The following is a 24,737-nucleotide window of genomic DNA, read 5'->3' on the forward strand; positions in this document are numbered from 1 at the left end:
GATCCACTGCCCCCACCCATCTAGATCTTGCCCCCCGGGGCCTCCAGGGCTGTCCTTAGGCCCGGGTTCTTGGAGTACGTTGTTGGCTGGACCTGGACTGCTGACATCCCATTTTGCTTCGAGAAGCCACTGCTGCGCGCGACTTGGTACCGAGCTGTACCTTCCTCTGGTCTGCGAGGAGAAGTACTCATCATCGGAGTCTAGGCTGGGCTGTGCATTGCATCTAGTATCTCCTCTACGGCGTACGTAGCGAGTTGATCCTCGCTTCGAAGTCCAGTGCAGCTGAGTTGGACTAGGGGGTAGAGCACGTCATTACGCTGCAGGAACGGCGGAGGGGAAGTTCTCTCAGGAGTCAGAAGCGTCCTATGGACTGCAGCAGGGATATGCACTGGTCGCTACATTGGGCTGTTTCTACGATTAAATGCTAGGCTCTTTGATGTCATGTCTCTTACTTGCTTCGGGTGCCCCGAGCGATCGCGGTCACTTCTCCGACAAGGAGCCGTCTGCAGTGTAAGTCTGAAGGCCAGTGACCACGTTGAGATCCCCCGGGCTCCTCCAGGGGAGATGGTCCCGTGTAACTTCATGATCAGGATCTCAGGGCTTCGGAGCCGTTGAGATTAGACCGTTCAGACGGCTAAGAGAACATGGTAGACGATAGAGGTGCCTGGCTCTTGATCCTTCAATGTCAAAATCTATATATAACTCAAAGGCCGGTTTCTTCAGTCACTGTCAATGTAGCTTCATATTATTGTGTCCAATCATACCAGACTATTCCAGCAGCCAAGTAGAATGATAAGTATTGTTCGATAGTCAGCTGAGAGTATCCAAACATGGAATCGTATCGTTTCCGCATATCCCGCCCAAAAAATCGCCAAAATAGAATAGGTAAGTAATGGGTATATCGCATGTTTCTCCACCCAGGTTTCCGGAGCTCTTTGCTAGATCGCCGCTTGCCTGTTGATGGCAGACGTTCTAAAGAGACAAAGTTTGGCCCCTGCTTCAGCGTAAAGGAGAAAGATATGAGAGTAAAAATGTGTCGCCTCGTAAAATCAGTCCCACCCTTTCTATCGCCGTAAGCCAATGCATTTTCCAAGCTCAACTTGAAATTCTTTTATAAGGTAAAAAATAAGGAGGGGAGATAAAGTAATGAAGAGTTAGGTGCAAATGCTTCCTGACCAAACAGACTCGGGATTGCTGTAATCGTTCACAGCCGCGTGAGGATTATCGTAAAGCTCCAAAGGGCTTAGTGCTAGGCCTGCATCCATTCGAGAGACAGGCCCGCACACCATTTCTTCTAGGTACGGGGGTGGGTAGTGCCGCGAGTGCTGTAAAGAACCCGGCTGGCTGCAATCAGAGGGCTCTTCTCGAGTGTCGGAAAGAAGTTGAGGAGGACGGTAGAGGCTCACTGAGCCCGGCGCCGTTGCGTATGACACGGAAACATCAAAGGGAGAGCTCGCAATCGTCACCGCCGGGGGAGACTGGAGTGGTGGGGTATATGCAGTATGAGAGGCGGAGACGGATGAAGGCGAAGGTGACGCCGCGACACGGAAATCTTGGACCGTTTGGAAGGGACTCGTCGGCGGCGGGGAGTAGTAGTCGACAGAAGTCCGTGGGGACCACTGTAGGCGGGCACGGTATTTGGCGGCTAAATGACGAGGAAGATCCATAATGGACATGGCAAGCTGTACGTCAGGGTCATAAGGAGTGGTTGCATTACTTGCGTAGACTGTGCGGTATATTTCTTCAATGGGCCCTACAGACATCGGTCCGAGGTAGGCACCTCCTAGGTCGGGAAACAGACTGTCCAGAGCCACACCAACACCAAAGAACTGCGCCAAAATAGCCAACGCAGCGGTGTCTCCATTACCTCCGCGTAGCATGGCCGGAGGAAGGAAGAACAGCCACTGCCTCAGGGGCTGCACCCGCTCAAAGGCCTGCTCAGCGGTCAGGGAGAGGATGTCGCGCTGAAACTGTCGCACAAACTCAAGCAGTTCGCCGAGTCGACGGTAATGTTCGTGGTTGTGGGCGACGCGCTTCTGAATGGTTTGGAGGGTGATGATGGTGTGGTCGAGGCTGGCTAGGTCCTCTTCCTGGAAACGGAGTCCAGCAACCACAGAATAGTTCGCGCTCGCTAGGAACCGCTGGTTATCCAGGAACATAGCTAGCTCAGACTCTTGCCTCCACGCATGAGGCATTGAATCCAGGACAGATGTTACCCCTTGTTGCAGGGATGACCAGCTCGGCCATTCGCTATCTTGCCATGACAATAATATGGAGGCAGCAAGAATACCATCGCAGTTATCTTTCGAGAACGTGGTGATTGCTTTTTGGAGACCTTGAATGGAGGTGCCTCGGTGGTGGAAGGCCAACTGTTTGGTTTCCTGGTTTCGGGTGATCCAGGCAAGATGTGTCGCAGATAGGGTTAAGATCGAGCTCATCACGAAGTCATTGGACATGGCGATAGACAGGAAGCTATGCTATCAGTCATGATCTGCGTAATGTAATAAGGTCTTGTACTCACAATGGCATTTTCTGGGCCCAAATAGTGCAACTACTGAGCCCCCGCCGGTGAAGATCAATTGAGAGCCCGATGATGTGATGAATAAGACGTAGATCCGTTCGTGTCATTTTACTCCAGCAGTTGCGCCGGAAGTGCATCAGTTCAGGAAACGGTGGTAGACCAGTAAGTTGCCAATTCTTGATCTCCGTCTCGATTTCTGGGGACATGAGAAGGTCAGGGACTTTCCGGACAGAGGTCGGCTCGTCGTGCACAGTAGCAACGTCCATGTAGTCGCAGCGGCAGTTGTGCTTGGTACAATTGCGGCTGTTTCGATTAGCCCACACTGTCCAAGTCTTGATCTCCAACAAGCATACCATTGAGGGAAAGTCTCATCGCAACGAATATGACGCCGCTTGCAGGTTTTGCAACCAAATCGGGACTTGGTGTGGCTCTTGCGAGGGGGACCACCGCCAGGACCAGCCATTTTCGATGTTTGGGGCTTGTAGAAGGGACAAAGCCGAAAGGAAGAGACGGGATGAAAGCTAACGACCCGCGACAGAAGAGTAAAGGCGATGGTAGAGTGACGACGAGAGGATTGAAGATGTTAGGCAAGGCAGGTAATAAGAGCTGGCGGTAAGATGGAGATATTATTTATTCGAGACCCCTCGACAAGGGAAAAGAAGGGGCCACGACTCCGCGACAGAGAGACAACGATGTCAGGAAATGCAGCGTCCAAAAATAACCACGAGCCGCAGAGCTCAGGCAGATGGGAGTGGAGGAGGAAGCAAGGTAGAGCAAGTGGTGAGGGAAGCACGTGGGAATACGAGAAAACGGCAGCCAGCAGTTATTTTTATAGCGAGGATTTGCAGCAGACACGACAGGAACCAGGAGAGAGAGAGAGAGAGAGAGAGAGAGAGAGAGAGGAAAGGTGGAGGAAGGAACTGTTGAATTATAGCAGACAGACAGAAAGGTTATTCGACTAGAGGCCGATGGAAGTGGAGGGGCACAAATAAGAGACCAGAAGAGAAATAAAAGAACAGAATAATAGAACGAAATTAATCCCAAGATGCTGAAAACAGAAAGGGAAAAAAGCAATTGGGGGACTGGGACTCAGGACTTCTGGAGGACAACTGAACTGGACCACACGCCACGGAACGCCAGTCAGAGCCCTCAATACTCGACAGTCCGAGAAATGCGAGAGTAGCCTGATCGGGCTGCACCTTTCTGGATCGTTAATGGTTGCTTGCTAATCTAGTGCAGAACGTGGTTGAGAGGAGTTGAGCCTCTTCTTGCCCGACCCCAGATCCATTACCGTATTATTATAATTCGCACAAGTACTCCGGAAGTACTCGAGCCTCGAATGGCACAGGCCAACCAGGCTATTGAAGACGCAGCAATTTCCCATCTGTCACATAACGTTGCCGCATCCCGTTCCCAACAGAGTGGGACGTCCCTCGAGGACTCAGCCCCGATCTGGGTTTAACCCCTTCAAACCACGAGAAAAGTGCCAAATGCCAAAAGTAAGCATCAGTTGGTGCAAGCGAGGTGTCACAATGCGAGACTCTGGGTCGGCAGGTTGGTCGATCCAATGGGTTGCCTGCGATGAATCAGACGGAATCCTTTCCTTTTTCCCGTCCAGGGTCTGACTCCGCGGCCTCAACCACAGATCGTCCGAACTTTAGCTTTCTACTCAACGCAAGCGGAAATGGCTATGGGCCAGAGCCTGGAAAGTGGCGAGCAGTCAAGCATTATCTTCAAGGAAGAAGGAAACAGAGCAAGCGTGGTGGAGTGCGCCTCCATACCAAGCCCAACGGCGTCTTTTCACCCTACGGTTCAATTTTCGGCTCCGGGCTGCGGGCACTGAGCACTCCTCCCCAAGGCGTTTTCCTAGGCTTCCTCGAAACCGACGTGGAAAGTTGACTACTTGGCAGTGTCTGCCGAGTCAATCTGATGCTGCCTCGTCATTTTTCTCTACCCCAGGTCGTTGTGAGAAAGAGGTGTGACGCCTGTCAGCATAGAGGTTTGACGTCTAGTTTACCAAATTTGGGGGGGTTCTCCTAGTCTCATCGTCAGGGCGAGCTAGACCCTGTCAATCCTCCCGTTCGCGATTTAAGCCCACAAGGGTCGGAGATGCCCAAAGATCTTGCCTGTTCTAGTCAAGATGATCGCTCGTTTAACGAGCAGGAATTTCCGGTCAGATCAAATCGTCTTAGGAGAAAACTGACATGGCTGTCTTGTTCTTTGAAAGGCGCAGATAGCCTGGGCAAAATGTCTCGGCTTGTCCAGTCAGAAGATCGTAGGCCCAAGGCTGCCTTGCAAGGCAGACTCAAAGCCCCATGTCTCCCTGGACGAGAAAAATTACCGCAAGTACCAGTGACCTCTGAATACTCGTGGGAAGAGGGGCCTGGCACTAAGGCGTTCCCGTGGAGCACTTCATGGCTCTGTGGGCAAACAACCTTAAAAGACTAAAACCAACTAGGGTTACCTTTCTGGACTTGAAGACTATTGTTCTGTCCACTCAAGCGTAAGGCCAAGAAGCCTTGAAGTGTTGTTCGGACTGAAAATAAATAGCGTAACCTTTTGCTGCGCAATCCAGGTACCGCTTTACCAGATTGTGCGGAGGGATCGCGCTCACCACCCCGGGCAGCATACAAGCTCAGTCTGTCCCTGGAATACCACAGCCCAGGAGAGCGACCGGGAGGACTTCATAATTCAAGACCTGAATTAGAAGTCTATTTGCACGAGCCAATTTTCCACTGCCGAAGACCAGCATCTGAAGCTGCACCTGTACAACTGCGAATGCGATTGATGGTACTCAGCAACAACCATGCAGGCTCGGCAAGCCATGGCCTAATCGGTGTCAAGCACGTACCTAATAAAAGCAGTGCTTCTGCTTGGCATGCCATTGCGTGGTCCCATCCGGGTTTAGCTGAGCTTGGACAACCCTTAAGATTGGGTCGGTATCGTGCGCTAAGACGCTTAGTGGATGCTATTTTTTCCCTCTCATCATATGTAGTTCGGAGTGATGATGATGCCAGGGGGTTTGGCTCCGAGTGAGCTTTTAGCCAAGGGTCCAAGACATCAGATGGCGGTAACATGTCAGTGGCCATTATTCGTACTCTAATCCATCTGCGGCTGAGATATGAGCCCAAGAAGGCGGGGCACAAAGAACCTTACATCGTGGTTGGTTGACAGCAACCTCAAATGCATGCAGGGCGGACGGCTTTGCAGCGACCATGGTGCTTTCGTGACGGTGAAAGTCAAGAGACCAGCCGCGCTTAGAGTCAGCTGCGAGGTATTACAAGGTCAGCCGCAGGGAAAAGGCGACAAGACAAGTATGCCGTCTATCGAATCTTGAGACGACGGCTTTCTGCTTTGCTAAACGGCAGGCACCGACTGGTGAAATCTGAGAAGAGATTCTGAAACACCATCAAATGCCCGGCCCATGTCAGCTTCGCTAATTATGATCAGATTCGGAAGCTCATGTCAAAGCTCCTTGGCATACTTATCGACACATCAATTTGGGGGCGGAAAGGAAAAAGCAAAGCAAGTAATCCCAGCAGATCGGTGCAGGGGTTGCAGAGGGTGCAGGAGGTGTGCTCGGCCAAAATGTAGGTTGAACAAAAAGGAAATCATCGCGATGAAGCAAGTTATGGTGAGTTGGATAGGATGCAGAGTGGTGACGATGAGACTGGGCCGATGATGATTTGACTCGGCGCGGCTGTCGATAGGTACATTGATAATAGTCTGTATTGTTCAGGTTCCACTTTCTGAACGAACAGGCGTATCCGGGGGTACGCCGTTCATCACTTTGCCTAAGATGAACAGGCAACTCCAGGTGAAGCCTTGCGAGTTGCTTGGTATGGTTAGCAGCGGGCTTATCGGTACGGTTAGTGGACTTGGCTTGGCTGTCAGAAAGACAGGACTCGATGATCATTCGGGGGGACCGGGGGAGTCAAGGCATCATCATGCGTGAGCTCGCCGAGGACCTTTAATTCGACAAGAGAGACAGCTGCAGGGATGGCCATGCATGCGTTTCACAGCAGAACCTCTGCCACGTTTTCCGGGGTCAGACTGCTAAGGACGAGATGGAACGATGGAGGCCAAGGGAGCTGCCGGTCTAGTCGTGGGAACGCGGGAGTTGAGCAGGAGTGGAACAAAGAAACCATGTGACTCTGCTGCCCGTTATAGCATCCATCTTCTCAGCTCCGAAGTTTCCCACCAACCGGCGAATACTAGACCAGGTTTCAGGTCGACGAGCAGTTAGCGAAGGGTCGATATTGAGTAGCTTGCAGCAGCAGCAGCAGCAGAAGCGGTGCAGGATTCCACTTGTTCTGTTGTCAAGACTCAACTCAAACACAAGACTCTCAAGACTCAACATCAAGTCCAGAGTAGCCCCGCGCTAAGCCTGTTCAAGACCGCGGAGAAGCTCGACCGCTCGGACCAATTAGCACGCACGTGGCCTGATTGGCTGTGAGCAGATCGCGGCCGATGAGGTTTGCAAGGCTACCCGGTGCCAGTGCCATGCCCCTAGCAGCCGCCGTCAAGGAATTACTTTCCATCTCGCGAGATGGCGCCTATTCCAGTTAGCCTGCTGTTGATCACCGCTTGTTAGGGTCCCTCATTTTTGGCGGTTGCAACTCTATTTCCTGCGCTCCAGCGGAATACGCAGAAAATGCTGGCAGGGCACGGATTCTGCCTGCTGGATTGATAGTCACCTTTTCTTCGGTCTCGACCTTTCAGCCACTTGCATAATCTCACCAGGAGAACAGCCCTGAGCTGCTGCCTAGTCTACATCAGCTGCTTGTCACCACGCGAGTTTCGTCTTGGAATGCTCACTGCAGTCATCTGTAAGGGACCGACCGACCCGGAGTACACCGTCTGTCACGGACTCACGGGTTCACAATAATAACGTCCAATTCTCAAACGTTTCTATTCTTGACCCCTTTCGCAGGCTTTCTCCGTCCAATCAAGGCCTTGCTGAGGATTCCACTCCCGCATATCATGAATCTCTTCCTGCCGGGCCCGTTCTTGCGACTAGGATGGCCATGTCAGCACCCAAATCTAGCTCGTTTCTAAGAATACCACGCTCTTCTAACTATGATTCGCCCTGCCGCGTCCTGGGAGGGGTTGTACTGGCTGAGATTAAGATCGCTCAGGCAAGCTAGGTGGGCCGCTTTTACCTCAATGCTTATGGCTCTAGCTCAACAACAATCTTCTGACAAGGGTCAAGACTCACCGAGAGTACTAAATGTTGCGCAGCGTCAGGCGATGAGCTACTGCAGTCTTTGTTGACCCTCATCATCTATTTCCGAGACGAAATGTATTCGCTGCGGCACAAAGCCAAAGCGAGCTTAAATGGCGTCAAGAGCCTATCACCATACGTCTCATTTCCCAGTGCTATTTTCGTCTCAAGGTGCTGACCCTGAACCTAATTCGAAAAGCAGTAGTCCGCTTCAACCTAATATTTTGTCGTGCCCCCTCGACACCGCTACAATAGACCCAACTCCACCTGCAATTTCCCGTGCATCAACCATGCTATAAACCCTCTGGAATGCAGCTACTGTCTAGGAATCCATGCTATGAACAACAGCCGTCCTACCAAGCAGCGAGATCTTGGTTGTATGCAGGCCAGAGAGTGTACACCGAACGGAGCAGTTTGGTCCCGCTAGGTATCAAATCAACGATGTCCATACAAAGTGAGACAAAAATAGAGCCCCCGGCGCTCGAACGAGGTTCTCCGCCCAGTCGAGGTCAATCAATCGAAGCGAACCTAAAACTCCAACTCTAAACAACCGACTTGATCCCTGTGGAAGGAAAACATCCTTGACTGCAGTAGCTTCTTCATCCTGCAAGGCCCAAGGACGCTACATCAACAAGACCCCTCAAACCCAAAGTAGGTGGATTCTGCGAGAATCCCAGCCTGTTTAGCTCTTCCACCATGTCACTAGGAGACGCTCAGACAGCCCCTTAGATACGTAGGTCGTTAGTTCACACCACTGTACCCGCAAGGCTCATAGTCTCGGAGGAAAGCGAGCTGCCCAGGGCTTGGGGACCAGGGACCAGTAAGCCCAGCCACGGCAGACTTCTTCCCCGGCCGCCCACGTTGTAGCTGGAGCTCCAACGGACGGGCCACTTCGGGCTAACCTGCATTAGACCTGAAGTATACGAGGCTCTTCAGCCTAGTAAAACATTGATCCTCGGGTGGCTGGGTTGCATTTAGTTTCGTAGGGACTAGAGTCTATCATCGCTTTGCATCGGTCATGGCCTCCTAGCAAGTACACCTGACAATAGGCATGTCAGGGCACGTCTATTCAGTCTTGACATGTTGCAACGTGCATAGCCCGGGTATGAAGATTGGGCTGTTCTTCCTCTTCGCGAGGGACACTGTATCTTCCCAGTAGGAGGCATCACGCGCCTGTACGTACTATAACTGGTTGATGGAGCGATACGAGAAGCACCCATTATATAGATTTTGTATATTCCCATCTCACGAGTAGGTACAGGATATCATGGCCCATTAGTCATGGCATTGCATGTATGGTATCGCAACATAAGGATATTCAGGAATGAACGACCGAACGAGCATGCAAGAAAGGCGGCAACGAGATAAGAAGAGGAGAACATCGTTCCATCTCTAGGATTAGATCAAGACGTGCGATTGATCATGCACTCGTCAACCAGGCAATCAGTAGTCCAGCAGCCTCGTTTCGATGACCTCGGCCAAGTGCCCTGGAAGTTGCTCCTTTTGGACAAATCCCAGAGCCACAAGATCTGCCCAGAAGAAGAAGGCTCGGTCCTGCGCGTAGGCCAGATAATCGAATTCGTCTGACTCGTCGACGTCGCCGTCTACTGGCGGCGTTGCGGTCGAGTCTTCGTCGTTCTCCATCCCCGGGACCTTGGCCTGAACGATACCCCAAGCCACCCACTGGGCTGAATTGAGAACGCGCCAGAGCCGCGTCTGGCGGACGAGGAACTGAGTCTCTGCTTCCAAAGTCTCCTGGTATGTACTTCGCTCGATGCTATCCAGCGGGCGCTGAGGTGCTAGATCGGGGCTGGTTGCATTGAGGTCGAGTGGTGTCATTGCGGGGGTACTTGCGGAAAGGGGACGCATGATCGGTGTGATAGATGGAGAAACGCGGCCGCCCAGCCCTGGTCTGTGGGTTAGGTATGCAGTGACGAATTGATGTTGTTGCTCTAGAGTTGGGTAAAACAGGGTGCTGCAAGCCCAGGGCTTCTCGGCGTCATGGTAGTTGTAGCACCATTCGGTCTGCGAAACGTCAGTTGAGTTCAAGAAGCCAACTCTTGTCGTTGCACTCACGAAGTGGTTGGCAAATTCCAACCCGGCCGTGTTCGCCGAGGCATACTCAAAGTCGATAACGACCAGTTGCTTATGCTCGTTCTGCGGGAGGAGAAGGGGGGACTGCTGGCTCGGCTCCATACGCAACAAGTTGCCGTATTGTGTCTACAATCAGCTGGTCAGCAACGAATGACGAATCGCATCGTATATTATAACCTACGTCGTTATGAGCAAACACAAGCTGTCGTTTGATCTCATGTATGCCACCGCTATTCACAACCAGCCACTTACGGTAGTCTTCGACTGCTCTGCGAAACCTGGGCCAAGGAACACCGCAGACATATCCGCGTCGACGCCAGGGCTCGGACGCAGATTTGATCTCGTTCTGGGGGGAGTCGATTTCCGCATCTACCCAGCTGATCACCTGCTCACAGCGATCCACCCACTTGTCCCAATTATGAAAGACCATCGGGCCACCTTCTCTCTCGTCATCGAGCAGGTCAATCCCATCGTGCAACTCGCGCATACGTTTTGCAATCTGCTTCATTGTCGACGGGTCCCGAAGCTCCTTTGGATTGAGAGGGCGTGCCTCGAAATATTCCTCGAATCGGCCGTTGATAAACGTCCCAAGTACTTTGGGGCCAATATTTTTCCGTCCCAGTCGTCGAAGAATTTGAAGTTCCTTCTCTCGATCGATGAGGTGGTCCACCTGCGGGCCATAGATACGCAGCAATAGCTTCCTATAAGTAGATTAGAGGGACTCTGACCTGTGAGGTGTTGAAAAGAATACTCACGAAGGAGGCCTCCTGGGCACCAATGTATACGACCCGTCTTCGGCTCTGGGTGGAGGAATGCTCTGGGGAGGCGTAACTTTGTAGACAGCGTTCGTTAAAGCACCACTCAGTCGAACCACATCGATTTCAGTCGCCAGTTCCATCGGAATCTTTCGCCAACCCTTCAGCTGCAGCGTATGGGTTAAGCGGAGAAGTTCGCTCTTAAACACAACCCAGGCCTCTCGATCTTTGGCTCGCTTGATACTTGCAGTATCGCCATCCTCACTTTCCACACCGCCACCGGTATAAGATAATGTTCTTGAGTTGTCCAAAACAGCGTCCACGCCAGGTGTGACTGGGTCGAGTTCGTGATCGGACTCGGAAGCAGAGCCTCTCCGCAAACCCTTCAATCCATGGCGTCGGCGTGTAGATCGACGCGAGGAGCAGGTTGATGTAGCACGATTATCGTACCGAGAAGCATATTTTAGGAGGATCTTTTCTAGTCCATCAAGGGCTAGGGTGGTATCGGAGCCTTGCGACACAGTCTTGGTCAGATGAACACCATCACCATGTGCGTCCTCTTCCTTGTCAACACCATTCCCCGAGCCGTTTGTAGAGCCATTAGACTTCCTGCTATTCTTGCGTTTGGACTTTTCGCGGGAGAACCAGTCGTATACCTGACTGAAGAGGTTATGCCGCGATTCCTCCTCGCCCTGTTTCAGCCATCGGTCGATATCTTCTCTTGTCACCGTTTCGTTCGCATTGGGTGTCTGGTGATTCACAGTGCTCGGGGAAGACTGATGACAGAAATGCTGTCGTGTCGTGACCTTACTGACAGAACCGCGACGTTGTCTGGTAGAATTTCCTTCAAGGTTTCTTGCAGGGTCTGGACGGGGGTTTTGAGCGGGGGAGGGCAGACTAGTCTCGAGACCTGAGTAGGGGCCTTTGGATGACTTGTCAGAATCCATGAATGTATTCAAAATATGCCATTGAGCGGCCAGGAGAAACGGAATAAAGCCAGAATATGCGTAGGGGTTTTGGTGTCAAGAAAAGTGGGTGATGAGATCATAAGACTACCAGCGCAAGAGCCGCGGAGGTTACTACGACTACTATTGGCAGAGCCAAGAAACAAACAAAATTTCAGGCACGACGGCGGACACCTACCTTCAAGCTCATGATCATTGAACGAAGGCATCTCCAAAGTCCAAAACACTCCAGAACAAAGAATAAGGTAATCCAGTCCAGGGGAGTCTCGTCCGGGGGTGAAGGTCGGTCACGTTATGAACTGTTGCAAAGGGCTACCGTATATGTGACAGCTCGAGAGCATGAAACCTCTCCGAGTCGGTTCAGACAGAATCTGTCAGAGCGAGAAAGTGCGCAAGAAGGCCGAAGGTTGAGAACAGCGTATATCGACAGTAGTTGAGAAGAGGAAAGAAAAGGGAAGAAGCGCGCAAAGACGGGGGTACCCGGGTGGGGGGCACGATAGCGGGCCAAAAGAAATGTGGGATTTAGAAAGCAGCGGTCGGTGTGGATCTGAAAGGGAAGCGGGCTCGAACTGACAGTTCCCGTTGTATATTGATAGGAGTGAGGTATTAGAGTATGGATATATCAAGGAGTTGGTAGCAATAAATATAGAAACTGTCAGTTGCTGCTAGGATTTTTTGGGATATCAAGCGGGTGGCAGGCACTTGCTTCCGGGTTTATTGACGGGCTTGTAGATACTCCGTGACGCATTGAATTCATGATATTCCCATAATTGCAGCCACATATGCGAAACTTGATATCTTAGTTCGGTCCGTAGTTGACTGCTTTCGCATGTGATCGCGATAAGCAGCGTCATCTCGCATCCATGATCCTGTGGCGTTGGTTCTCCTGGCGCATAGGAACAAGGAGACAGCAGCCTAAGCCTTAGCGATCCGCAGTAGTTTATCGCCCAGCTGCTCACGCGACATCACTAGGCAATCCAACCGTATCTCTGGAATCGCTGGGCCGGTTTGATAGGCTCCGTCTGTCTTATCATGATGCTGGAGTCTAGGAATACTCCGTAGAGCTCACTGCGGGCCCATATTCTGTAGGGTCGCGATCCACGATGTTGCATAGGGCGATCATCGGACATTGTATTAGGCAGAGCTACTTTGAGCTTAGAATAACGTCCCTGAGAGATTAAGTTGGGGATACTGTAGATCGGAAACAATGTCTTCTTCCCCGCATTTTATCACTACCGAAGTTCACGTTCGGTCATTATGGAATCAAGTACTGAGCAGGGTCGCGCGGGATAAGCACATTGTGCTTCATGCTTCAGGCTCCAAGTGGCAAACTGGACCATCGAACTGCATCTGGAGGAGGCTGCGATGAGCGCAAGGGGTTTGAAGTTGGGCTGGAGTCTGGGGAAGATGGCACAAGAAGAGGGGAAGCTGATGGCGTGATTATGGCCTGAGGCATTATTTCTCAAATAACCCTGTGTATATTGAAGCGTACCTGGCTTTACAAGAGGATTCCAGTCTAATATTGCCGGCTTATATCTTCGTTATTCATGGAAAATTGATCTCAATACATAAGTATGGATCAGAATCTACAAATCAACCATCCCGCAAAAGAACCGCCTCATCCCATTATCAAACCATTGTTTGAAACGCCGCTGTACTCCAACCAATAAGAATAATTCGTCATGCTAGCAATACACTGGGTTAAAACTTCCCACGCGGACCGTTTCAGGCAGCCCATTCAACAACTTCCAGAGCACACATCACAAGAATAAGGGTTGATGGGAGAATCCTATGTACGTCAGCCGCCTGTCTCTGACAAAAGTCAAGGGAAGGAACTTACCAAACCACGTAGCTCTGAAACAATAGTTTCGACATGGCGCCCACGTAGGTATTGTTGATTTGGCATATCTGCGCCAACTGTAGAGCCGAGGGAGCTCCAGTGAGCAGGAAGCAAACAATAATAAAGATCGGATCGTCCACAATGCTGACTGGGACATACTTGGCGAGCAGGGCGAGAAGCGGTGCCATAATGATCGTTGGTAGAAGCATACGGGCCAATAGTGACGCAATAATTAGCTTCTTCTCCGTCCCAGCATCCTCCATATCCTCAAGTGCTTCCCGAGGAATTGTGTTGCGTTCCAAATTCGCCCCAAGAACAACAAGAATCAAGGGAACAGCGACCTGACCGTTTTGGTTGATTGCGCGGGTCACAGAGTTTCGAACGAAAGTGCCATCATCGAAAAACAGCCGCTGAAGAGAGGGCACGGAGGCAAATATGATGGCAACCAACATTGCCCAAAGTGGCGGATTCATGAAATCCCACACACCACGGACGAATCTGCTAGTAGCGTTTGAACATTTCGATAGCGTCTTTTGGATACTAGTTGGGAGCCGATTGTACGATTCACTTGCTCCGCGCGCCCAGCCATTGGCGATCCGGACCCTGACACGATCCATAGAATACTTAACCCGCGACAAGCCCCTTTGCTCTGAGGAGCTGTCTTGAGGGTTGACTTCCACGTTGGGAAAATACAAGATGTCGCCACGAGAGTCTTGATGAGGGAGAAATGGGCCACTGGGCGGCGGTCCGAGTATTGGCGACTGTCCTTCAGCTTGATCATTCTCAGGATGCGGCAACTTTGTGTACGAGTAAGTGCGAGTGTTCACTGGGGTCGCTTCCCCTGAGTGAAACTCATCGGAACCATCGTGGAAGCCGGTTGGATGCTCGACAGAGCCATCGGAGGAGTCCCGGGTCCTTATCAAGGGCTCGTCCGGGTCCACTTGTTCGGGATTGTCGGTGTATCGTTCCTGGCCTTGTGCGACTGTCGTCTCTCCGCCATCTCTTTCCGCTTCCTCAATATATCGCTCCTTTGGTGCAAGAAGCACACGGTATCCCCAGCTCCAGCGTACGAGCTGGCCGAGCTGCTGAAAGATGAGCAGGTAAAGGATGCCGCGCGCGGCGACTTCGTCGTCATTATCGTTAGGAATACGATCCCAGTGAAGGCCATTCAGTGTCTGCGAAAGAGAGATAACAAGCGAGATAGGAAGCGAGTTTGAGTTCCCAAAGACCTAGAAGCGAGAACTAATTAGACATTTACATGATGCATATCCCACAGCGCAACTTACTGCCATAGCCGCCACAAAGTTCGACGCTCTTTTTTGGAATCGAAAGCATCGTGAAACGACGTATGCGCACGAGTAGGAGACAGCGGTTTGAACAACGAAAATGAGAGGTATGATCGCGAGATCGGTGAGTTTCTCCGCTGTCAGCTGGGAACCAAGCTTTGTAAATACTTTTCACAGAACACAATGTTAGATGAGATCTGCGTATGCGATGAATATAGTACGTACTCAGACATGGAGTAAACAGAGCGACATTGAGATTGGCAACAAATTTCTGAGCGTCTGCATCGAACATGCCCACTCTCGCAGCAATATAACCTGGAAGGCTGACGCAAACGACCTCGAGCACAGCTTCAAAGACAAGGAGCACTAGGTGCAGGAAGGGAGGATGGCTCGAATGGGGGCTGGAGACATCTTGCAGTATGCCCGGGTTGACGCCCATCTGTTGCGTCATGAACTGGCGCGAGGTCAACGACTGGGCATTCTGAAAAGACTGAGGTGACGAGAAAAGCGCCATCGACGGCGGATAGAAAGATATGCTGGTTTGTCCCTAAGAGAGACCTAGGTGTCAGCGGGAAAAATGAGAGAGCAATAACGGCGATGGATGAAAACGATGGGACAAAATAGTACCCAACCCAAAGAACCTGCGATAAGGCTAGAAGGAAAGTGGAACCTACCAGAGGCGGCAATGAAATGCGCTCAAAGAGATGGATAAGTTTAGAGTTTCCCGATGAAAGGACCTTGCGGAAACTGAAACTTCAAGATAGCATCGTGGAAAAGAAGGAGAGCAATCTCTCCTGAACCGTCAGAATGATGATGGGTTCACCAGCTGGCTGCCAGGGCCGCTGGCGATGCCTGGGCCTGCCATGATTTCATGCTCGGCCTAGAGCCGCTGATAGGACGCGCCGATCGGCCTGTCGCACGCCAAGAGTCACGGCGTTCCTCCACAGATATAACTTCCACCTCCATGGTTCTTGATGCCTGCCTGTTCGGTTTCAGATTCTAGTGCCTACAAAGCTGGTATGTTTATATTTGTTTGGAATCGCTCGACCACCAATTGGGCCCTGGTGTAACACGGAATAAGCTGTATAGATTGTTAAACAAAAGGTGACGGCAGTGCTCTTAGCAGCAACGTCATAGCAGGACTTGACACCTGGAGTGCAATCTCGGAGCATATTTTGTATAGCGGAGTATATTCCAAACACTCTGCGATCCCTGGACAAGATAAAAATACTTCGGTCGGTGTACCTGTTCGACTAAAACCTGGAACGGAGGAGTAACATATCAGCGCATCCCAGACAATATCAAACGCCTCATATAGAATTTGAGTGAGCAATTCATCATCCCACTCTGTACTCCATAGGAGAAGCAGGCGGCTGGCTGGTACTTTGTAGCAAGCCCTCGCCACTGATAATAATAGCTGTCGATCTGTATCCCCGGCGGCAGTGGGCGCACTAGGAGCACTGATTGTCCACGCGGTCCTGACATTGAAGATGTCATGATCGACACATCAGAGTCAAATCGAGCCGCGGAGTGCTCCGTACTGGAACTGTCTGCAGCACAGCCACTTCAGAAACATGCAAGGGTACTGATCAATAAACACATGAAAACAAAGAGTATGCACTCTAGTAAGTAAGAATAACTCAATGTAAATCACATCTGTGTACTCCGTATGTTCTCATAGCTATTTCTAACATTACTGTTGCTTGGACGCAATAGTTCACAACTGATCGAGGTTGAGCAAATATATATTGATACCTATATCAGAGATCGGAACAGGAGCTGGAGTAAATCATTAGATTAGCAAGCGAATGCCCCTTATCTATATTATGTCATATATGAGTCTCTTCTAGTGTCCAAACATATGAATGTAGAAAAGATACGGAGTCCGTTGGTACTACTCCGAACCTTGGTAGGTAGGAGTAGTAGTAGGATGCTCTGTGCCCGATAACATGATCGGCCCGTTGTGGCTTGAGTTGGGCTCATCGAGCAAGGGAGGGCTGGATGGAAAGCCGCCGATGAATACTGTGGCTTGAGATAGCATCGGCTGCTTTTGCCACAGCGTGTGAGCGCATACCCGACTCCACGATCGATGACGGCTATCAGGCATCAAGAATATCCAGGACCGGCATAGTAGTAACTAAGCAAGGCTTATCTTTCGTCAAAACTCCAAGGTCAGTTGGTTGACTCCCAATAATCTGCGTCTGGTATAAGACGTAATGCCGGCAGTATTGTTTGCGCCGCTATCGTTTGTCTGGCGCCAACTCGGAAGAGAGGCCCTTAGGCCGCATTTAAGATGAACTCAGTGTGATTGCACGCTTGCTGCTGGGCGACCTTGGGTAGGAGGAGGTGAGATCATGGGTCCCGGTGTGACGGGATGATGCAAGCTCTCGTGGAGGATTGACGATTGACGATCGAAGAGCCGGCCGTTAGAGAAGCTGAGACGCGCGGTGGCAAAGCTGTTGATTGGCTGGTGTAAGCTGCCGCGACACAGACTACATTTCGATAACTGGAAGAATATCGAGTTCTGTGCGAGATTAATATATTTATCAATATTGATATTGCCTGGCATCCATAAAAGCCGGCTGGCGTGTCAAACCGTCTCTGATCCTAATTCCCGCCGTCCCCCACACCCAACAAACCCGGAAACTGCAACTACTAGGAAACTTGGAAGAAAAAGAAAAGAACAACCCAACTCTTGGGTGGACTACTGCTCTTGTGCTGGAATCCAACGATCAACCTAATCGGAGAAAACACTGTATGTTCGGCATTGAGCTTCTTCGTTTCTGAACCGAGAGACCCAAGGTTCTGCCCCGCGTTGAGGCGTCGTGAACATTTCGTCTCTACCCTGGCAAACGCATCTGCCTCCTCCCTTTAAATTACCTCTGTCTGCCAAATCGCCAACTTCCTTGTTTTCGTCACCGTTGCTCTCTGACCGAGCCGATCTCGCCTTTCCTCCAGTTTCCACTTCATGTTCCCAAGCCGCTGAGTGCCGCGAGACGACCCAAAGGCCTTGGAGAACGTGCTCCGGCTTTGCCGCCTTCCGCTCTCCTTTGATTTTCTAGCATTGCGACCTCACGACCATGAGCGCTGAACACGATTTCGCCGCGGAGAACCCGCCGGTTTCTCCTCAATCTGACGGCGGTGACTCTGCCCCTATCACCCCAGACGATGAAGTTTCCCCGCCTGTCACCAAGACTATACCGGTCCTACGCCCGACCTCCGATAATGCGTCCGGAATCACCCCCTCTTCCACACATCTCGGCCAGGTCAATGCGGCACGACACGGCGGCGGGGCCAATTTTCGGCCGCAAGCGTCTATAGGCAGTGCGAACCAGGACATTCTGGCAAAGATGAAGGCTTTTCAACTTTCAAGACAGGGGGCACCTCCTCCCGGTCTTAATCAGTCCATCTCGACAGGAGCGATTCCCAAGGGCTCTCAAGCGAACACGCCAACCTCGTCTGGCCCATTGTCGGGTAATAGCACACCTTCGCCAATGAACGGTCCGTTAGCGCCCGCTGTTCCAGGTCGGCTTCCTCCGATTCACCGTCCGGGTCCTCCGAAGAATTGGGCTTCTGCCCCTACTGTTGGTGGCGGTTCTCCCGTAGCCGGCTCTCCTAAGGGCGGTCTGGCGGCGAAACGCATGAAGCCGGGACTCAAACTCTCTGATGCCACTGGGCCGAGTGGCCCAGCAGCTGGAAGCCAGTCACCCGCCAATGGACCGGTTGGAGGCGGAGAGTCGGCTTTCAGCAAGTATTCGGAGTATATTGACACGAAGTCGGGTACCCTGAAATTCAAAAACAAGGCCGTTCTTCACGGTGGCGGCATCGAGTTCTCGTCCGGCCAGAGTTTCAATATCTCCTTAGATGAAGTGGACCGTATGGACGAATTGGGCAAAGGAAATTATGGGACAGTATACAAGGTACGGCATAGCCGTCCGCATATGCGCAAACCCGGACAAGGGCTAGGTGGCATTGTCAGCCGGCCTCCTGGAGCCGACGATCCAGATACGTCAAAAGATACTCTGTCTGGCGCGATTATGGCCATGAAGGAAATCCGATTGGAGTTGGACGAGAGCAAGTTTGCGCAAATTATCATGGAGTTGGATATTTTGCACCGATGTGTTTCCCCGTTCATCATTGACTTCTATGGCGCCTTCTTCCAGGAAGGTGCTGTATACATTTGCGTCGAGTTTATGGATGGTGGCTCCATTGACAAGCTCTACGGCGACGGTATCCCGGAGAACATCCTTCGGAAAGTGGCGCTCTCTACTGTTATGGGCTTGAAGTCTCTTAAAGATGATCATAATATCATTCACAGAGACGTGAAGCCTACGAACATCCTAGTTAATACACGAGGACAGGTCAAAATCTGTGATTTCGGAGTGAGCGGAAACCTTGTTGCCAGTATCGCAAAGACGAATATTGGCTGCCAAAGCTATATGGCACCTGAGCGCATTGCGGGAGGTGGAGTGCAGCAGTCAGGGGCCGGCGGCGGAACCTACAGTGTCCAGAGTGACATTTGGAGTCTGGGATTGTCCATCATCGAATGTGCTATTGGCCGGTATCCGTACCCACCTGAAACATTCAATAACATTTTCAGTCAGCTACATGTCAGTATACCGCTAGTGATTTTATCCTATGATGCACTAACATTATCCTTAGGCAATTGTACACGGTGAAGCTCCTGGCCTTCCAGAATCTGAGTATTCTGAGGACGCACATTCCTTTGTCAAGGCTTGTCTTGATAAGAATCCTCAGAAACGCCCATCCTATAGCATGCTTCTCCGACACCCTTGGCTCACTTCTCTTATGCAACCTCCTACCGAATCGACCAACACCGATGTACCATCCATGTCTCTCGCAGACGGGGCGTCTGGCGACGTCACTCCGCCGGTTACTGATGACCAAGAAGTTGCCGACTGGGTCAAAGAGAGGCTGGAAAAGCGTCTAAATGGCCTTGCCAAAGATGCAGATAGGCCAGCGCTGCACGCAGTTGCATTGGATGCTGTACCCGGAAGCCCATTACTTGATGATCCTCCTATCGCCGGTCTTTCGCTTTCTTCATCAGTGCCGGAATAGCCGACGCCCCGTTTCCCTTCGTCATATCAAGACACATAGCACGACCGATACATTTGCTTTGTTTCTTTCTTTTGCCATACCCCCTTTTGCTGTCCCACGCATACTTTCGAGGATTTCTGGCGCTGGCGCCACCCAGGCAGACGGCTTGGCTTTTCGAAACCGTCTTGTCAGCTTTGGGCCAGCGTTTTATCGTCATGTGAGTGAAGGAAACCCGCGGGCCTATCTGCGCATTGCGGCCTTGCTTCGACCTTGTTCCTACGTGACATACTGTCTGCCCTACCCACTAAACCACCCAGTGTACACTGAAAGTTTTCCCATGTACCGTACTCTCATCCAATTCTAGCATGATTAGATGGAATCATCATAGCTTGTACCACATCACACACTCGTTGCCCTCAAGATTCAAACTGCTTATCAATCAGTATGAGTGATGCTGAGTAATGATGCTAGTCTAGAATCGCTCGTGGGCCTGATGCGCTGTAAGGATGAGGCAAAACGGCAGGTATCACGCAATTGGTATGATTATAAAATCACTAAGCTTGAATTGGCTTGAAGTTGATCGTCTGTATTTGTGTGTATCATCAAATCTGTAGTGTTGCCTCGGAGCGGCTAGTAAATGATAGCGTCATCCAGCGCCGAAGCTCGCACCTCCGGCTTCCCCGCCAACTTTTTCTCTCCAATCCAGCCTGCAGATTCCCCTCTTCTCCCCCTCTTTAATCCTTCCGCCGCCCGTCCATAATCTCTCTCCATGCTTTCTCGTTCCTCACTTCGGTCAATCACTGCTCAAGCGTCGAAGACTCGGCTCACCCGTTCGTCTATCGTCTGTCCTTCTCTGATCACTCAATCTTCCAGAGCATACGGAGGTTACGGCATCGCCACTCCTGTTAACAGAAACCTGAAGAGAGGCGTCCTGGCTTCTCAATCTTCCTCAGCTACCTCCATATCTACTGGATTACGTCTCGCCTCGCTCACAAGACACTTCTCATCCACGTCGCCAACACTATCGTCGAGCGATATGCCTCCTGTGGAGACCAAGCAGTATGACTATATTGTGCTAGGTGGTGGCAGTGGTGGTAGCGGTAGTGGACGGAGAGCTGCCGGCTGGTACGGGGCGAAAACATTGATTGTGGAAAGTGGACGCGCTGGCGGTACTTGCGTCAATGTTGGGTATGGAACGGCTTGATCCCATTGAATGGACACAATTGCTGATTGGTGTTTGTTCTAGTTGTGTCCCCAAGAAGATGACATGGAACTTTGCATCCATTACCGAAGCTGTCGAGGCCGGCCGTCACTACGGTTACGACCTCCCCGAACACGTCGACGTCAACTACAACCACTTCAAGAAACTCCGCGACTCCACGATTGAGCGGTTGAACGGCATCTACGAGAAGAATTGGGGCAATGAAGGCATTGACCTTGTGCACGGCCGGGCACGGTTCGTCGAGAAGAAGACCATTGAAGTCACAAACCAAGATGGCACCAAGACACGGTATACTGCGCCGCACATTCTAATCGCGACCGGTGGCCGACCTAGCCTTCCGCCGAACATCAAGGGTTCCGAGCACGGTATCAGCAGCGATGGATTCTTTGAGATTGAGGAGCTTCCCCCTAAGCTCGCTGTGGTCGGTGCTGGATACATCGCCGTCGAGCTGGCAGGTGTCATGGGTACCGTTGGAGTCGAGACACACATGTTCATTCGTGGCGATACATTCTTGCGCAAGTTCGACCCGATGATCCAGAAGACTATGACAGAGCGATACGAGGCCGTCGGCATCAACGTCCACAAGAAACACCCTGGTATCAAGGAGGTCCAACTTCTCCGTGACGGCAAGGGCAAGGACAAGCTTCTCAAGCTGATTATGAACGATGGGTCAGAGATGGAGTTTAACGAGCTCCTATGGGCCATCGGCCGTGTCCCCGAGGTCGAGGACCTACACCTGGAGATCCCCGGTGTGAAGCTCAACGACAAGGGCCACGTCGTCGTTGACGAATACCAGAACAGCAGCGTCGAGGGTATCTACGCCATCGGCGACGTTACAGGCCAGGCCGAATTAACTCCTGGTACGTTGTTCTCACCTACTCTGTAAAGTTCACCTCTAAGAAGCATTCACACTAATGCATAACCATAGTCGCCATCGCCGCCGGCCGCCAACTCGGAAACCGCCTCTTCGGCGGACCCGAGTTCAAGACCGCCAAGCTCTCCTATGACAACATCCCCACCGTCGTCTTCTCCCACCCCGAGGTCGGCACCGTCGGTCTCACCGAGCCTGAAGCTCGCGAGAAGTTCGGCGACGAGAACGTCAAGGTCTACCACACCCGTTTCCCCGCCATGTACTACTCCGTGTTCCCGCCGGAGGAGAAGGCCAAGAACCCGACCGAGTTCAAGATGGTCGTTGCGGGACCCGAGGAGAAGGTTGTTGGTCTGCACCTTCTCGGTTTGGGTGTTGGCGAGATGACGCAGGGCTTTGGCGTTGCGGTGAAGATGGGTGCTACGAAGAAGGACTTTGACAGCTGTGTTGCTATTCACCCTACTAGTGCCGAGGAGCTTGTTACACTGCGGTAGATGGGTTGTGCTCTGTCTGATATAGATGGTAGGGTTAAGGATTTAATGCCCGAGGATTAAGCCAACTCTGTTAATAACTGAATTGAAAGTATATAATTGGGTATCTCGAATATCTGTGTGTAGTTGTAGACTGATAGGAAAGGAAATGAGCTAGAAATGAGTGTAGTCGCATCTCAAGTATGGACAAGGGAAGATGTTGAATGCGCAGTACGTAACAAGGGAAATCCAAATGTAACATCGCGTACCGAATCCCGCTTCGTTGGCGAATATTTGGATGGGATATCTGGTACTCTGTAGATAGGTCACATACTACCAGGGCATGACATAGTATCTTTCAAAATGGTCAAATGGACACTTTGAGACAATCCGAGCAACCCGGTAATCGGATTGGCGTCTCAACCAGTAATATGAAACTCAGGCGTAGGGCATAGGGTAAGGCATAGGGCACTTGTTACCCAGCCGCGCGTATGTAGTAGCTTGTATCTCAGGTTGTGCAACATGACGTGCATGTACCGCGTAGGCACGCCAGCCGCCCAAACAACCTCGGAGTCTTGTGAGATGGGTTCGTGTCACCATCATGCATAATCGGGTGTGTCGGGCGCCGAATGCAGGCGCTGGTAGGTTGTTGTCGTATCAAGGATGGCGTGGTGATAGTCCGTCAATCATACTTCTGTATCGATATGAAGGTGTATGTATGCGTAGAGAGGGAAGGTTGGGGAGCGACGTGGGAGATGTTGATTCGGTCGACTGTCGGGATTTGAGTTTCAAGAGATAATCTCTAGTCGAGAGCTATTGCAGCTGGGCGTCGAAGATCTGAGAGGAGGAGAAAGCGATTGATGCGGCCTTTTCCTTTGTTTTGTTGAGTCTCGTTGCAATGCGACCGTCACCGCCTTCTGAGGAGCCTCGGTACTTGCTGAAGCTCCGCGCATGGCCTAGTTGACACAGATCATGACAGCGAACGAGATCAGACAAAAGCAAAGCGGGATGTAAACGTTGTTGTTCTCGGAGGGCTCTGGGTCGGAGATTGGGAGGGCGGATGAGACGAGGGACAGTGTGGCGGGCGAGGCGGCGCGAGAGATACAGACACTGTGAGAGCGCGAGGAAGGCCTGGACTTCGAGGCCATGGTGAATGGTTTCGCTTGGCTTGAAGGAGTGTGTTGCATAATCAGTACATATCTAGATTGGAGAGAGGTAAGAGTAGAAGACAGTTGTTGTTGAGAGGGGAAGTGTGTACAAAAGGCGGGGGGTTGTCAGGTGCCTGACGCCCGGGCAGATCATTCCATGTTGATTTGTTGAAACAGTTGAACTGCCGGTCAGTCGGCCAATCGCCGTTGCCAGCGTCGTCACTCCCTCAACAAGACTGTTTTGGGAAGGGTGGTTAGTCATCAAAGATTCAGGCAGTTAGTGTCAGGCATGAAGGCAGAAATGAGGCATGAACATTCAGCCTTCAGCCCTGCCAACTCATTGATCTCGACTGATTCAACCGAGTCAACTCCAGAGGTTCAGCCTTCCACCCTGTAGAAGGCAGGGACTCCAAACTCGAGAGCTGGAAGTGAGACCACTTCTTGTGGTGAGTTTTCTTGTCTCGGCCTCAGCCTCGTCGGTCGGCTTTCTATGCCATTTTTGTCTCTCAAGTGGAATCAGTGATCCATCATATGAGCCGCTTGTCTCTGCCTGTACCAGAGGTTCTCAGTCCTATTCTTAGAATCAGTTCGCAGGGCAAACTGGTTTAGTAGTAGTGGAGGAGTACTCCGTAGGCAGCTGGAGAGAGTTTTGTCATGGTTGCAACATGGACAATATTAGTTTTCCTCTTGGGTTTGCGTGAGGCTCGGCGAAACCTCCGGCCGATACCACTTTAGCCCTTGAGAGTGTTCCTGCATCTCCTTTCTAATCCTCTTATCTGTGGATACGTCCAATTTTTTACTTTAATGAACTAGCAATATTGGCTGAGACATCAAATTTCTTGACAAATATAACTTCCCTTTGTTTGTGACTCATTAACTCGTCAGTAAGTGCGAGGTTGGCACCGTGGAGTGGCCGGTTACGCCATGCTGACAACCATGATTGCAGCATCCCAGAACATCTGCGACGATTGTCAGACAGATAAACTGCAAATCATCATATCATTCCCTCCCGGGCTGACCGAGAGAATTCAAGAGAGGCACGCCGCTGGTGGAACCACGCAAATGGGGCGTTTCCTACCGTGCACGAGCAAAGCTCTTCCTCCACGAGCATGACTGTGGAACTTTGGCACCCGCTAGCGAGACTCCGCCGCAGGACGGAGCGTACATAGCGGCATAGCCCTTCTTGAGGCGTCTAACCTGAAACTAGACAATTTATTGATTGGACAGGGTCCAGTATAGAATAAGCGAAAGGAATGCAACCTCACCCGGTGTCTCTGAATTCGGAG

General features: G+C 51.4%; 6 protein-coding genes across 6 annotated transcripts; 3 read left to right on the top strand and 3 right to left on the bottom strand.

Moving 5' to 3' along the window:
- Positions 1 to 714: 714 nt before the first annotated feature.
- BDW74DRAFT_143974 (putative C6 transcription factor RosA-like) lies at positions 715 to 3,423 on the bottom strand. Its single transcript, XM_073722956.1, has 3 exons — positions 2,875 to 3,423; positions 2,522 to 2,824; positions 715 to 2,472 (listed from the first exon to the last, which is right to left on the bottom strand). Exons 1-3 carry the CDS (start codon positions 2,982 to 2,984, stop codon positions 1,155 to 1,157), a joined length of 1,731 nt encoding a protein of 576 aa, XP_073588626.1. The 5' UTR covers positions 2,985 to 3,423; the 3' UTR covers positions 715 to 1,154.
- Positions 3,424 to 4,525: 1,102 nt separating this feature from the next.
- On the top strand, positions 4,526 to 5,124 carry BDW74DRAFT_45421 (uncharacterized protein). The gene is made up of 2 exons (XM_073732844.1): positions 4,526 to 5,024; positions 5,072 to 5,124. Exon 1 carries the CDS (start codon positions 4,631 to 4,633, stop codon positions 4,967 to 4,969), a length of 339 nt encoding a protein of 112 aa, XP_073588627.1. The 5' UTR covers positions 4,526 to 4,630; the 3' UTR covers positions 4,970 to 5,024; positions 5,072 to 5,124.
- A 3,964-nt stretch (positions 5,125 to 9,088) lies between these two features.
- BDW74DRAFT_45457 (putative choline kinase) lies at positions 9,089 to 11,633 on the bottom strand. The gene is made up of 4 exons (XM_073732845.1): positions 10,595 to 11,633; positions 10,021 to 10,540; positions 9,822 to 9,965; positions 9,089 to 9,770 (listed from the first exon to the last, which is right to left on the bottom strand). The coding sequence occupies exons 1-4, from the start codon at positions 11,539 to 11,541 to the stop codon at positions 9,189 to 9,191; spliced, it is 2,193 nt and encodes a 730-aa protein (XP_073588628.1). The 5' UTR covers positions 11,542 to 11,633; the 3' UTR covers positions 9,089 to 9,188.
- A 1,404-nt stretch (positions 11,634 to 13,037) lies between these two features.
- BDW74DRAFT_143983 (Auxin Efflux Carrier superfamily) lies at positions 13,038 to 15,233 on the bottom strand. Its single transcript, XM_073722957.1, has 3 exons — positions 14,686 to 15,233; positions 13,400 to 14,628; positions 13,038 to 13,348 (listed from the first exon to the last, which is right to left on the bottom strand). The coding sequence occupies exons 1-3, from the start codon at positions 14,689 to 14,691 to the stop codon at positions 13,285 to 13,287; spliced, it is 1,299 nt and encodes a 432-aa protein (XP_073588629.1). The 5' UTR covers positions 14,692 to 15,233; the 3' UTR covers positions 13,038 to 13,284.
- Positions 15,234 to 17,510: 2,277 nt separating this feature from the next.
- Positions 17,511 to 20,255, top strand: pbs2 (mitogen-activated protein kinase kinase PBS2). Its single transcript, XM_073732847.1, has 2 exons — positions 17,511 to 19,295; positions 19,348 to 20,255. Exons 1-2 carry the CDS (start codon positions 17,766 to 17,768, stop codon positions 19,762 to 19,764), a joined length of 1,947 nt encoding a protein of 648 aa, XP_073588630.1. The 5' UTR covers positions 17,511 to 17,765; the 3' UTR covers positions 19,765 to 20,255.
- Position 20,256: 1 nt separating this feature from the next.
- On the top strand, positions 20,257 to 22,362 carry glr1 (glutathione-disulfide reductase GLR1). Its single transcript, XM_073732846.1, has 3 exons — positions 20,257 to 20,931; positions 20,990 to 21,825; positions 21,894 to 22,362. Exons 1-3 carry the CDS (start codon positions 20,513 to 20,515, stop codon positions 22,325 to 22,327), a joined length of 1,689 nt encoding a protein of 562 aa, XP_073588631.1. The 5' UTR covers positions 20,257 to 20,512; the 3' UTR covers positions 22,328 to 22,362.
- The last annotated feature ends 2,375 nt before the right edge of the window (positions 22,363 to 24,737 follow it).

The sequence above is a fragment of the Aspergillus multicolor genome, assembly GCF_047715735.1.
Source record: "Aspergillus multicolor strain CBS 133.54 unplaced genomic scaffold BDW74scaffold_2, whole genome shotgun sequence".
NCBI classification, from domain to species: domain Eukaryota; kingdom Fungi; phylum Ascomycota; class Eurotiomycetes; order Eurotiales; family Aspergillaceae; genus Aspergillus; species Aspergillus multicolor.

What these genes read in the sequence shown, in the direction of transcription:
- BDW74DRAFT_45457 (XM_073732845.1), bottom strand. Translation starts at nt 11,541, where the DNA reads ATGGATTCTGACAAGTCATCCAAAGGCCCCTACTCAGGTCTCGAGACT. An exon ending in TTGTGTTTGCTCATAACGAC is followed by an intron (nt 9,966 to 10,020) that starts GTAGGTTATAAT and finishes AGCTGATTGTAG; the next exon opens with ACACAATACGGCAACTTGTT. An exon ending in TGGAATTTGCCAACCACTTC is followed by an intron (nt 9,771 to 9,821) that starts GTGAGTGCAACG and finishes GACGTTTCGCAG; the next exon opens with ACCGAATGGTGCTACAACTA.
- BDW74DRAFT_143983 (XM_073722957.1), bottom strand. An exon ending in TTTCAGAGCTACGTGGTTTG is followed by an intron (nt 13,349 to 13,399) that starts GTAAGTTCCTTC and finishes TGACGTACATAG; the next exon opens with GATTCTCCCATCAACCCTTA.
- pbs2 (XM_073732847.1), top strand. Translation starts at nt 17,766, where the DNA reads ATGAGCGCTGAACACGATTTCGCCGCGGAGAACCCGCCGGTTTCTCCT. An exon ending in ACATTTTCAGTCAGCTACAT is followed by an intron (nt 19,296 to 19,347) that starts GTCAGTATACCG and finishes CATTATCCTTAG; the next exon opens with GCAATTGTACACGGTGAAGC.
- glr1 (XM_073732846.1), top strand. Translation starts at nt 20,513, where the DNA reads ATGCTTTCTCGTTCCTCACTTCGGTCAATCACTGCTCAAGCGTCGAAG. An exon ending in GGTACTTGCGTCAATGTTGG is followed by an intron (nt 20,932 to 20,989) that starts GTATGGAACGGC and finishes TGTTTGTTCTAG; the next exon opens with TTGTGTCCCCAAGAAGATGA. An exon ending in CCAGGCCGAATTAACTCCTG is followed by an intron (nt 21,826 to 21,893) that starts GTACGTTGTTCT and finishes GCATAACCATAG; the next exon opens with TCGCCATCGCCGCCGGCCGC.
- BDW74DRAFT_45421 (XM_073732844.1), top strand. Translation starts at nt 4,631, where the DNA reads ATGCCCAAAGATCTTGCCTGTTCTAGTCAAGATGATCGCTCGTTTAAC.
- BDW74DRAFT_143974 (XM_073722956.1), bottom strand. Translation starts at nt 2,984, where the DNA reads ATGGCTGGTCCTGGCGGTGGTCCCCCTCGCAAGAGCCACACCAAGTCC. An exon ending in GATGAGACTTTCCCTCAATG is followed by an intron (nt 2,825 to 2,874) that starts GTATGCTTGTTG and finishes TAATCGAAACAG; the next exon opens with CCGCAATTGTACCAAGCACA. An exon ending in TGGGCCCAGAAAATGCCATT is followed by an intron (nt 2,473 to 2,521) that starts GTGAGTACAAGA and finishes CTGATAGCATAG; the next exon opens with CTTCCTGTCTATCGCCATGT.